This window comes from Cupressus sempervirens, chromosome 10 (assembly GCF_028749045.1).
Source record: "Cupressus sempervirens isolate cs-2001-9-10 chromosome 10, ASM2874904v1, whole genome shotgun sequence".
Classification (NCBI taxonomy): Eukaryota; Viridiplantae; Streptophyta; class Pinopsida; order Cupressales; family Cupressaceae; genus Cupressus; species Cupressus sempervirens.
In genome coordinates, this window is record NC_143127.1 from 767,348,471 (window position 1) to 767,360,177 (window position 11,707).

At 32.9% G+C, this 11,707-nt stretch overlaps 1 protein-coding gene across 1 annotated transcript; it reads left to right on the forward strand.

Moving 5' to 3' along the window:
* Nucleotides 1–10,258: 10,258 nt before the first annotated feature.
* LOC149536118 (putative mediator of RNA polymerase II transcription subunit 26b) lies at nucleotides 10,259–11,416 on the forward strand. Its single transcript, XM_089806235.1, has one exon. The coding sequence runs from the start codon at nucleotides 10,259–10,261 to the stop codon at nucleotides 11,414–11,416; it is 1,158 nt and encodes a 385-aa protein (XP_089662361.1).
* Nucleotides 11,417–11,707: the final 291 nt, after the last annotated feature.

Sequence of the window (11,707 nt, forward strand, 5' to 3'; positions counted from 1 at the left end):
TTTTCAATGAGTAACCAAGAAACATACCTTCATCGCTTCTAAGATCAAACTTACCAATATCATCATCTCTCTTTATGTAACACTTACTTCCAAATATTATAAAATACTTTAGTAATGATGAATGACCAAATCATAACTCATAGGGTGTCTTTCTCATACCTTTTCTAATCCATACTCTGCTTAGAGTATATATTATAGTGTTAATTGCTTCCCTCCAAAATGTCTTTGAGGCATCATTCTTAGATAACATCGCTCTTTTTTCTTTTGCTACTAACTTATTCCTTCTTTCAACAATCCCATTCTGTTCAGGTGTTCTTGTTGAAGATAAATGTCTTTTGATTCCATTTTCTTTACAAAACATGTTGAACTCTCTAGAGGTGAACTCTCCTCCTCTATCTAATCTCAAACATTTAATCTTGAAACTAGATTCATTTTCAACTCTATTCTTAAATATCTCAAATTTCTCAAAAGCTTTAAACTCTTCTTTTAAAAAACTCTACCCACATCATTCTAGTGAAATCATTAAAAAAAATCACAAAGTACCTTTGACCATAGAATCCTCTAGTTCTTGCAAGACCACTTAGATCTGTGTGAAAAATCTCTAATTTCTCTATAGTAGAGAACTAATTTCTAGGAAAAGGCACTTTCCTCTGCTTAGCGAAAATACATTCCTTGAAGACAACATTAGTAGAATTAATAATCTTAGGTAGATCTCTCACTATAAATGTAGAGCTAACTTTCACAATATTATCAAAGTTGATATGATAGAGCCTCATATGCCATAACCAACTATTATAAACTTTTGCAACCAAGCATATTATTTTAGTAGGATTCCACTAAAATACATTACCTCTAGATCTAGTTCTAGTACTAATCAACTTACCATCTTTGTCTTTGATAATGCAAGTCTTCTCTATGAACTGCAACAAATATCCATTGTCTACTAATTGTCCATCACTTAAAAAATTATGTTTCAAATCATCAAAAAAGTAAACATCTTTAGTGTTAGTTTTACCATCAAGAGTAATAGATCCAATTCATGTAATATGACAGGTTGCATTGTTATCAACTCTAACAATACCTCCATCATGATTTTTAATCTTAACAAACTTTTTTATATCACTAGTCATGTAATGTGAACATCCACTATCAATTATTCAATCTAATTTCTTCTCTAATTTCTCTATCAAGATCATCTTCCTTGATAGCCACAAATCCTTATTTATCATCACTTTCACTCTGATCTCTTTCATCAGATTCTTCATCCTCATTAGCATATTGACAATTTTTATCCTTATCTCTTCTAGGGTTAAATTTTCCTCCAAACTTTTTCTCTCTTTTAGGAAATTCAGATGCATAATGAACATATTCATCACAAGTCTAACACTTAAAGATTTTCTTACCACCTTTTTCTCTTTTTACTAGAAGGGTTATTCCTTCCTCAATCTTCTTATCTTCTTTAGATCTACTACAAAAAAAAAAAAAAAAAAATTCTCTTGCACTTGCACTTCTTGATAGATTAGGTCGAATGTTCAAAGCACTGAAAGCTGTCTCAACTCTGGCTAGTTTGCCAAACTATCTTATTTCTACTTCTAAAAACTCTAACCTTCCAAGCAATGTTTCCTTTGTGAAATCTTTGGTGCAGGGCACTACTAGTTAAATCAAATGAGTTGTCTACTTGAATGGTGGTGTCAAACTTTTCAAGATCTTCCATATAACCTCATCATCTTGTTTAGTTCCACCAAGAGACCAAATACCTACAATAATTTTTAATATTCTACCAACATAACTTCTTATATATTCATCTTCCATCATCTTAGCATCTTGAAATGTGTAAATCTAATTTTCCAATCTCATTCCTTTTGCATGATCATCACCTTCAAAAGTAACTTCTAATGCTTTCCAAATTTCATGAGAAGTTTGAACTATCTTTACCTGATTGTATTCATTCTTTGGAAGAGGTGACACTAGGGCTTCTTTGGCTCTCATGTTACACATGAATAGATCTCTTTCTCCCTCATTTCACTCCTCTAGCTTTGATTCTTCAACAATTGTCTTCTTAGCTTTCATCAAAAGCCAATATCCTAGACCCATGCATAGCAGATGATTCTTAATATTTTCCTTCCAACTATAATAGTTGGCCCCATTGAATCTTGGACTATCTTTCCTGAACATATTTTCCATCGATCTCGCAAATTCATTATGCCTTATCTTCAAGGACTTGATGCTCTGATACCAATTGTTAGAATATATCTAGTGGATTAGTTATCTAACTATTATCATAATCATTAACTTGAAACAAACTTAACCATGTGAGTAATATAAACTAAAATCACAACAAGATACTCATGCACAATTAACACCAGATATATTAACTAGGGAAACCCTGGGGAGAATGGTACCCACAAGATGATATACTAATATAAATATTCCTTCTTAGAGGATAGACCCTATTAGGAATCTATTACAATGTTCAGTATGTATGAGTCTCTATTAGGAGACTTTGAATCCCTATTTGGAGATTCCAACCCTATTTAGGAGTTGTGGAAGATAGCTAGACCCATTGCCCAAATAGCTTCAAGGTTAAAATCAATGAACCCATTGTCCAAATGATCTCTATATTATTCCTTTTAGGATAATAGAACTAAAATGTACTTCCTCTATCTTTGTCCTGTCAACCAGAATTCTACTCCTTTAGATCTTGTAATCCAGATCTCATACTATGCATCCAATGATCCCTTGGATCACTTACACACATTTAGTAAGCATTCTACTCCTTGCACTATGCACTAATACTTCACATTCCACTTGATCTTCTTCTCCTAGATGTCTTACAAATAAGGAAAAAAAATTTCATTTATACTGTATCTTCATAATAATTCCTTGAGGCTTTCCCAATTAATTAAATTAAGATAATTAATTAATTCAAAATTGCAATAGCACTATCAACTCACAATCTATAGAAAAATTCACATGTGTGATACCACATATTGCACACACACTGATGTCACCACATGACTATCATCTATCACTATGTGATTTTGTATCTCTTCATTACATCTCAGATGAAAGATAGAAATAGATTATCAAAATGCTATTTTCCAGTACTCTATTTCTATACTACTTCTAGTAAATCAAGTGTAACTTTCATACACCATTGACTCATACTTAGTCCTCTTAACAATGTCATTAGGACAACCTTAGGAACATTTCCTTCACTATGCATCATAAGATATCCAACTACTACTCTTCTAGCCTTTACAAAATTACTACTATGTTGACATGAATGAAAAATATAGTCATGAATGCAACATATCAATGTTCTCCAATACTTAGGATACTCCCTCAGTTGTTTGATGAATAGCTTTTAATAAATTTTTTAGGTTATTAAGCTCTAACTACATTGTTTATATAGAAAAATAACCTGATTGGTTTTTATAATCTGATTAGGTTTTATAAAACCTAATTAGGTTATACAAAACTCGATCAGGTTCTATATTACTATTACATAAAGGTAGATTGAAGAAGGGAGGGAGTGACGGAGAGAATGAGAGAGAGGATGAGGCTAGGATAAAGAGATAGAAGGGGATAGAAGGAGAGGGAGGGAATAAGAGAGAGGGAGAGTGAATGGGGGTGAGAGAGAAGATGATAAGAGAAAGAGAGAGAGAAGAGATATGAGAGTGAGAGATTAGGGGATAAGATGGGGATATGAGTGCATGCGTGTGTGTGTGTGTGTGTGTGTGTGTGAGGGAGAGGTGAAGAGAATGAATGAGAGAGAAGAGGATAGGAGGAAGAGAGAGAGAGGATATGAGATAGGGAGAGAGATTAGGGGAGATGATAGAAATTGTGTGAGAGAGTGATATATATATATATATACATATATTGGTGATATGATAGAAAGAGTGAGAGATATGAAGAGAATGTGTGTGTGTGAGAGAGAGAGAGAGAGAGATATTAGGGGATATGATTTAAAGAGTCAAAGAGAAGGGGATAGGAGAGAGAGAGAGAGAGAGAGAGAGAGAGAGAGAGAGAGAGAGAGAGAGAGAGAGAGAGAGAGAGAGAGAGAGAGAGAGGATGGGATGGAGAGAAGTATTAGAGGATATGGTAGAAAGAGTGAGAGAGAGATGGGGATAGGAGAAAGAGAGAGGTGGATGTGTGTGTGTGTGTGTGTGTGTGTGTGTGTGTGTGTGTGTGTGTGTGTGTGTGTGTGTGAGAGAGAGAGAGAGAGAGATTTGGGGAAAGGCTACAAAGAGTGTGAGAGAGAGAAAGGGATGGTAGAAAGAGGGAGAGGGGATAGGAGAGAGAGAGAGGAGAGAGACAGAGAGAGAGAGAGAGGATGGAGAGAGATTAGTGGATATGATATATATATATATATATATATATATATATATATATATATATATATAGAGAGAGAGAGAGGGGGGGGGATATGAGAAAGAGAGTTAGGGATAGGATAAAGAGCGAAGGGGATAGGATAAAGAGTGAAAATGAGAGAGAGAGAGGATGGGATGGAGACAAGGATTGGGGGACATGATAGACACTTGTTTAGTATTTTTTCATCTTCTAAGATGAATTATCATCTTTGTCTTCATCAGGTACACTAATGGTGAAATGGGTATCTCTAAAATCATCAGCATAATCTTACATGTCTTCTTAGCTTTCTAACCATATAATTTTTTCTTTTTTTGGACAACATTAACATTGTAAACTTTAATTAGTTTTACCAATGCCTTGGCATTCCTTATAGACATATGTATACCATTTTTTTAATAACTTTTGATATACTTAACCAAATTCAAAATAAATTGCATATTATTGTTTTATACTTGATCATATACATATTTTTAAAAGAAAGCTTCAATTTTCAATAATTTTGATGTAAGTTATGCTCAACACACGAACAAGTACCAAAATTTCAAGATGTAGTCTATTCACTAATTCATTACAAAAAAAAATCATCATAAAATTAAAAAAAAAATACACAACTTCTAGATATGACTCTGAACTATCATCCTACCAAAGGGATATGCAAAATGCTAAATATAACTATGTCTTTGTGTTGCACACAAAAATGGCTATGTTATGTTTTCTATAAGAATTAGGAACTATTTTTCATGTGTGCAAGGTTTGACCTACTTAACCTTATCCATTTGTAAAAACTCTAGTAGTTTAGAAAGTAGATTCATAGTACTACAATTTGTATGTTTTATGCATCTTGTCATTTTTAGTGGATGACTCTCAAATTTCTCATCCAAGTTCAGGTTTACCTGATTTTAGAAAAAAGGTGTACACTTATACCCTCTTTTTGTACACCATCTTTTTGCACACACACTTAGCTCATATAAAAATTTACACCTAAGGGAACTATGACTAGACCGAGCATTAGGGAAACTAAGCCAAGCATTAGCCAAACTACAAGCATTATCAAGCTCCTAGTACATGTCAAGCTCCTATTGCATGTTGAGCATAGTGAATATTGAGAAATAGAAGATTTCAAGCTCCTAATACATGTTGAGCACTCAAAAGGTGCCAAGCTCCAATAATGATTGAGCCCCTACGATGACCGAGCTCCTTGGCCATAACTACACCCTTCAGCGATCGAGCAACATTGTTTGGTGACCAAGTCCATAACTCCTAGCCAAAATACATCCAACATGCAAGATTGATAAAAACCCAAGGATGCTCCTACATCACTTTGACATCATTAAGCTTTTCTTATACTTTCTCCTAAAATTAAAATATTTTTGCATTCTTGACACATTGACAATCCTCCTTGGTTTTCCATCTTATAATAGACTTTTTCACTCCATCTATGATTTTTCTTCTCATTAATTTATCATATGCTTTTCTATGATATCAATTTTTAGCCGTAAATTTTTTTCCCTTTTATTTATCTTGGTGCATATCCTAAACTTCTTTTGGATTGCAAAAACATTCAATGAATGGATACTTTGAAGCCCATTCTATTTGAAAATTGCTTACCGATAGATGCCAATTCCAACGGTTTTTTTTTTCATTTAGCATTACTTTTTGCTTTGTAAATCCTTTTTCCCTTTCTTGCCAATGCACCATCACCATCTTTGGAATTTTCATCCAAGTTGATTATATGAATATTGTTATGGCTTCTTTAGGCATTCACCTCAAGATCTTGGCTACTCTATGTATTTACTTAAAGATCTTCTTCAAGTTCATTATGGTAATAGAGATTAGGTTTTCTAACTTCTTGAATATGTGGGATTGACACTAAGAGTGGATGAGAATCTTGTAAATATACTTTTTATGTTTTATCTTCCAAATTTTGGCCACTTAAATATGATGAAAAGGTTCTATGAGTGTGTTTGGGTGGTCTTTCTTGGTTTCTACCACATGTAGAACTATTAAACTTGTTCATGTTTAACATCTCCAAAGAAATATATGTTGCCAAAAAAATCAACATGTTGAAGAAGTGACAGAGAACTATGGCATATATTTACCTACACTAAAATATATAGATGTCCTATAAGGTCTCCCTATTTAGTGGGTGACTCAGTGGTCACTAGTCCCAGCTGATAACTAGCCATTAATAGTCTAACTTGTACCTACTAAATAAGAACAAACTAAAATTACAAAGCCTAGACATGTAGGGGTCTAAGTTACTCACCCTTACCTCAATTGCAATTGCCACTCACCCAGTTCAAGAAATTGAGACTTCACTATCGATTGAAAATCAATGAACCTACTATTCTATAAATATATTTATACCAAACCTTTTGGGAAATTTTCATGGGAATATTATAGAATATACAAAATATTTGGTGAAGCCTACATAATAATAAAAATGTCTTATATAATTTCCAAGGTGATTATGGTTTTTCCAATATGTGACCATGCATATTATAGTTGGAAAGATTGCATTAGTGTGGGACACATGTCTGCAAAATTGTGTGGTGAATGTTGTCCCTCTCCCAAAGAAACCTTTCAAAACCATGGGTAAATTAAGGTCATCAAAAAAATTCCCTTGGAAATCATAGGTGAATGTAGTTAATATGTCATGTGCAAATAATAATTTTGATTGGTTATATTGCATGAAAATGAGAGTCAATGGCATAAATCTTGCAATGATGGGCCTAGGGGTTTGACCTTTTTTTGTAAATTTTGGGTGACATGCCCTGCTACATATGTGGGAAAAATTGTAAAATCGATGTATATCAATGTGTGAAATTTTTTAATTGGTGAATATTCACCACTAAAGTAAACCCTGGTGTGTGTTAGCCACTCTTTTCTTGTGTGTATACCTTATGTCTATGACTAGCTTGTTATCTCTATGAGCACAATGGGTTGAGCCTACAAGTTCCATAGTTTTAGGAGATGTTTCTAACTATAACAATACTGGGGACTGATGAGCAATTAGTAAATTCCTCCATCAACAAGATATGGAGCTTTTATGCTCACTCTTTTTGTTGCATACATATTTGATGTATACATGTATATGATGTTGTAGGTATTAATATTGATATAGCCTTCTATGGTTATTCTTTACTTGTACGTCACTATTTTTTAATCAAGTGGATGATTCTTCTATATTTATATATACCTAAAGTTCCTTGGTGTAGATCTATATTTTATTTAATTTCATACATGGGTGTTCATATCCCTACTATTTTATTGTTCAAAAAATCTTATCCTTTGCATGTTTTACCAACAATGACTGCCAATTTAAGCCTATACTTAACTCAAGTGGATGGTAACAAATTTTTTAAATTTTCTAATAGCCTTTAGGTCCATCATATCATAGAATTCATTAATACTTTTTCAATACATTTTGAATAGCATCAATTAGATAGTCGATTCAAAGCTTATGGCTTTTAGAATAGAGTCCATATGAAGTGGATTGTAATGTCATATGACCTAGAATACATTTTCATATAAGACCAATGTGTGGATCTTATGGGAAGTACATTATCACCACATACCTATTTATAGCTCATATGGAAAGTATTTGGTATTTTGAGACTAATTCAAGTGTATTGTACAATACTCTACTAGCATTTTATTTCCTATTTTCTCATATTAGAAATAGTACACTTTTATCCATCCTCCAAAAAATGTAAAATGGTTTTGGATACCCTATTTCATGTAGAAACCATCTCATCCATAATAGGTCAGATTTGTGCTCATTTGTGAATGCTTAACCCCATTTATATGTAAATTTAGTGTTTTGAAATTCCATATCATGTTAAATGAAACTATGTGGTTTAAAAGAACATCTTTTTTGTGATAGATATAGTAATATCTACCTCTTACACTATGTGAGTGGTGTCCCACTCTCATTTTATTAATCTCAAAATGCGTGTTGTCCATTCTAAGTGTGTCGTTTATAACTTGGGAATCTTTGGAAGTATTAGAAAGACTTCTTGTTGTATGTAAGAACATGTGATTATTGCATGTTCCTTGAGTTTGTATCTTGTTTAGATATTTAATTTTCACACTTAGTGACTTGATCATCATGTGCATTAACTTATTATTATGAAAAAAGTTATTATGTGCATATTTTATCCTTTTTGTCCAAGGCTTCCCAAATAGGGCATTACAAGAAAAGAAAAGGTAGAGTGACTCCATAAGTAAGTTTTTCACAAATATTTTCTAGAAGATATGAAAATTAAAGTAAGAACATAGATGAGGATTTAGCCATCCCTAGAAAAAATTAATGTGATATAACCATTATAAACATAGCCCCTAAATAGATCCCTAGTTGTAGATATTGAAGATTGGAGAGTTTTCATAAAGAAAGAAGATTTCAGATAAGAATGAAGATGGATTTTTTGGTGAAGTTATAAAAACTTGGACATAAAGAAGGGTCGTCTAGGATAAGAAATTTCCTTGAATAGGAAATATTGGTTTCTAAGGAAGGTGGAGATATGAAAATGTAAAGTATGTATAATTGAAGAGAATAGAGCACAATCCATAATCAACAATCAACAATTAGAGACCAAATGAAGTTGATAGGGGTAGATATGAAAGAGGATGTAGGCATCAACCTCTTTAAAGAAGCTCTATAACACGTTCATCATGAAGTACATAATAAGAAGCATTTCCATTGTGATCATAACATTTGATTTAAAATCATTATAGTTCCCCCTAAATCGCAGACTTGGATTATTGGTTCTAGATTTTCTATAATTTAAATCTTATAATATAAATATAATTTGTTATCACACTAGTCTTTGATGATAAATAAAATAGAATTAATATTAATATCATTTTTCAATAAAATGAGTAATATTGATCTTTATTTTTTCTATAATTTCATTTTAAATCAAATTTGTAAAAACACTTTTGTGTACTAAAAGTTGACAAAGACTGTCAAAAAAAGAGCCACATAGTACCTTGTGGAACCACAACTTATTTCATGACCCTTTATGATTTGAAATCTTGATTTTTATTCTAAGTGTAGCTCCTCAAAAAATTATTTTAATTCTACCATTCCTCCATAATAAAAAAATTTACATTAAACCATTAGAATTGTTTTTTGTTTTAACAACAAATATACTTCAATAATGAGATAGACATCATTATATAAACAATTAAATAATGCAATACTATAAAATTATAATCAAATTTATTGTATTTATTTTTGTTATACGTTGGCATATTTTTAATATTTTTATAATAAATATATACACATTGAAAATTTGATAGAGCATTTGTGCATGCCATTACCTTCGAAAAGATTTTATTGCTATTTGTATTCTGGTCTCTTCCTCTTTTTGTGAAGTTCTTTCGCTACAGTTTCCTTCCGAGTAAAGAGTATTGCCGAGGTAATAGAAAATTGCCCTATAAAAACTGTAGACTTATACCACCTACGAAGGAAGTTATATCCTGCTGAGAATCAATTGATGTTTGTGAGTACAGCGATTGATTCCAAAACAGAAAGTTCTTGGGTTTCTAAATTCGAAAATTAATAAAGAAGGGCGTAAATGAGCAAAAAGTTTGTATAGGGGTGCTCTAGACGGAATGATTCCAAGAAACAGCTGTACAAAAAGACTTTTTGAATCCAGCAATAGTTCTTGGCTATAAATCTAAGCTTGTAATGTAGGCTTGTAATCTTCTTGTTACTTTGAACGCTCTGTCTTTGGAGTTACAGTTGCGTCGTTTCAGGGTCTTGTTTAAGGGTGTAAAAAATCCTTTGTTTTTTTAGGGTTTTGATTACATTGCAAATTTTCCTTGAAAAACTCTATTGGAGTTTTGGATTGAAGTTTTAAAATAGGAAGGAATAATCATGGAGTTGTGGAGGGATGTTTTTGGGCGTGGGGAGGTTGATATATGTACTGTAATTGAAAATGCCATTTCAGTTGTAGCTTCTCATTGCCCTCAAGAATTAATGACTAGGAGGGAGAGAATTGCTCAGAGATTGTACTCACCTAGGTTTGCTAGGTGTGGAGAATGCAATGCATTGACATTGGCATTGGCAGGTGATAATATAAAAGAAAAACGAGGAGTGTTTGTTCCAAGATGTGAAGGGCACCAAGAAAAACAGGAGATTCCTAAGGAGAGAAAAAATCTCAAGGAGAGAAAGAAGGCTAGTAATTACACTTTTGATGAGGCTGAAACCCTTATAGAGGAAATAGAGGAGGAGATAGCTATTGTCAGAGAAGTTGAGAGGATCAAAGAAATCTTGTTACACCCTGAGGAGTCGCCAAATCAAGTGCATGAGTGTCTGAGGAGATTGGAGTTGATGCAACTCTCTGTAGAGACTCTTGAGGTGACTAAAATTGGGAGGGTGGTGAATAGATTAAGAAGACATCATTTGCAACAAGTCCGTTCCATAGCTGAGAAGCTTGTCTCCTATTGGAAGGAGCTTGTTGACATATGGATAGAGAATTTTCCTCGAGTAGACTCATCTATTGAGTATGTTTGTCCAAAAGATGTCAAAGATGACCATAATGGTTTACTTTCTCCGCCATTTGATCAGGGTGCCCTCTTACTAACTAGGACTCCATCAATAGACATGCATGAGATCTTTGTTGGAATGGATGATGATGGAAATGTTCAAGATATTGATGCAAATGTGAATGAACAAGTGTTCATTAAATCACATTTACAGAAGCAGAAGAACAACAATAGCAATAGAACTTCAAAGAATACACCAACTCATGCATTTGGATCTTTTTTGCGAGTTATGAGGCCATCTGCAAGACACAAACCAAACGAACATAGAGATCTAGTGCCAGCCAAAAATCCTACTTGTGTCCAATCCCAAAATGATTATGTGAAGTGTGGAAGGGGTAAGAGAAAGTTTCATGAAGAATACCAACAAGTAGAGAAAGCAAAGAAGCGAAGGACTACTAAACTAATGAAGGTGAAAGACATTCCTGAAAGTGGACACAAACTCATAAAGCCGCTCAAAACCAAACGAGGATCACATAATCCACAATGATTTGAAAATTGTAAATATAAATACTAAAGGGCTCAGTGTGCATGTAATCTCTTGAGCAGAAACTATTATATACTTATCTGTGTTTGATTTTTGGTTTATTTATATTCGTCAGAATTTGTTTTAATATGAGAAAACTGAGTGAATAACATATGAAACTAATTATTTTTATTTAACAAATATTAGAAACTAGATTGTTAACATTCGATGTTTGATTAATTAATTTTATTTTGACATTTGATTTAATGTTAACTTATGACACCTAATCTAACAAACAAATGAATGAATCAAATA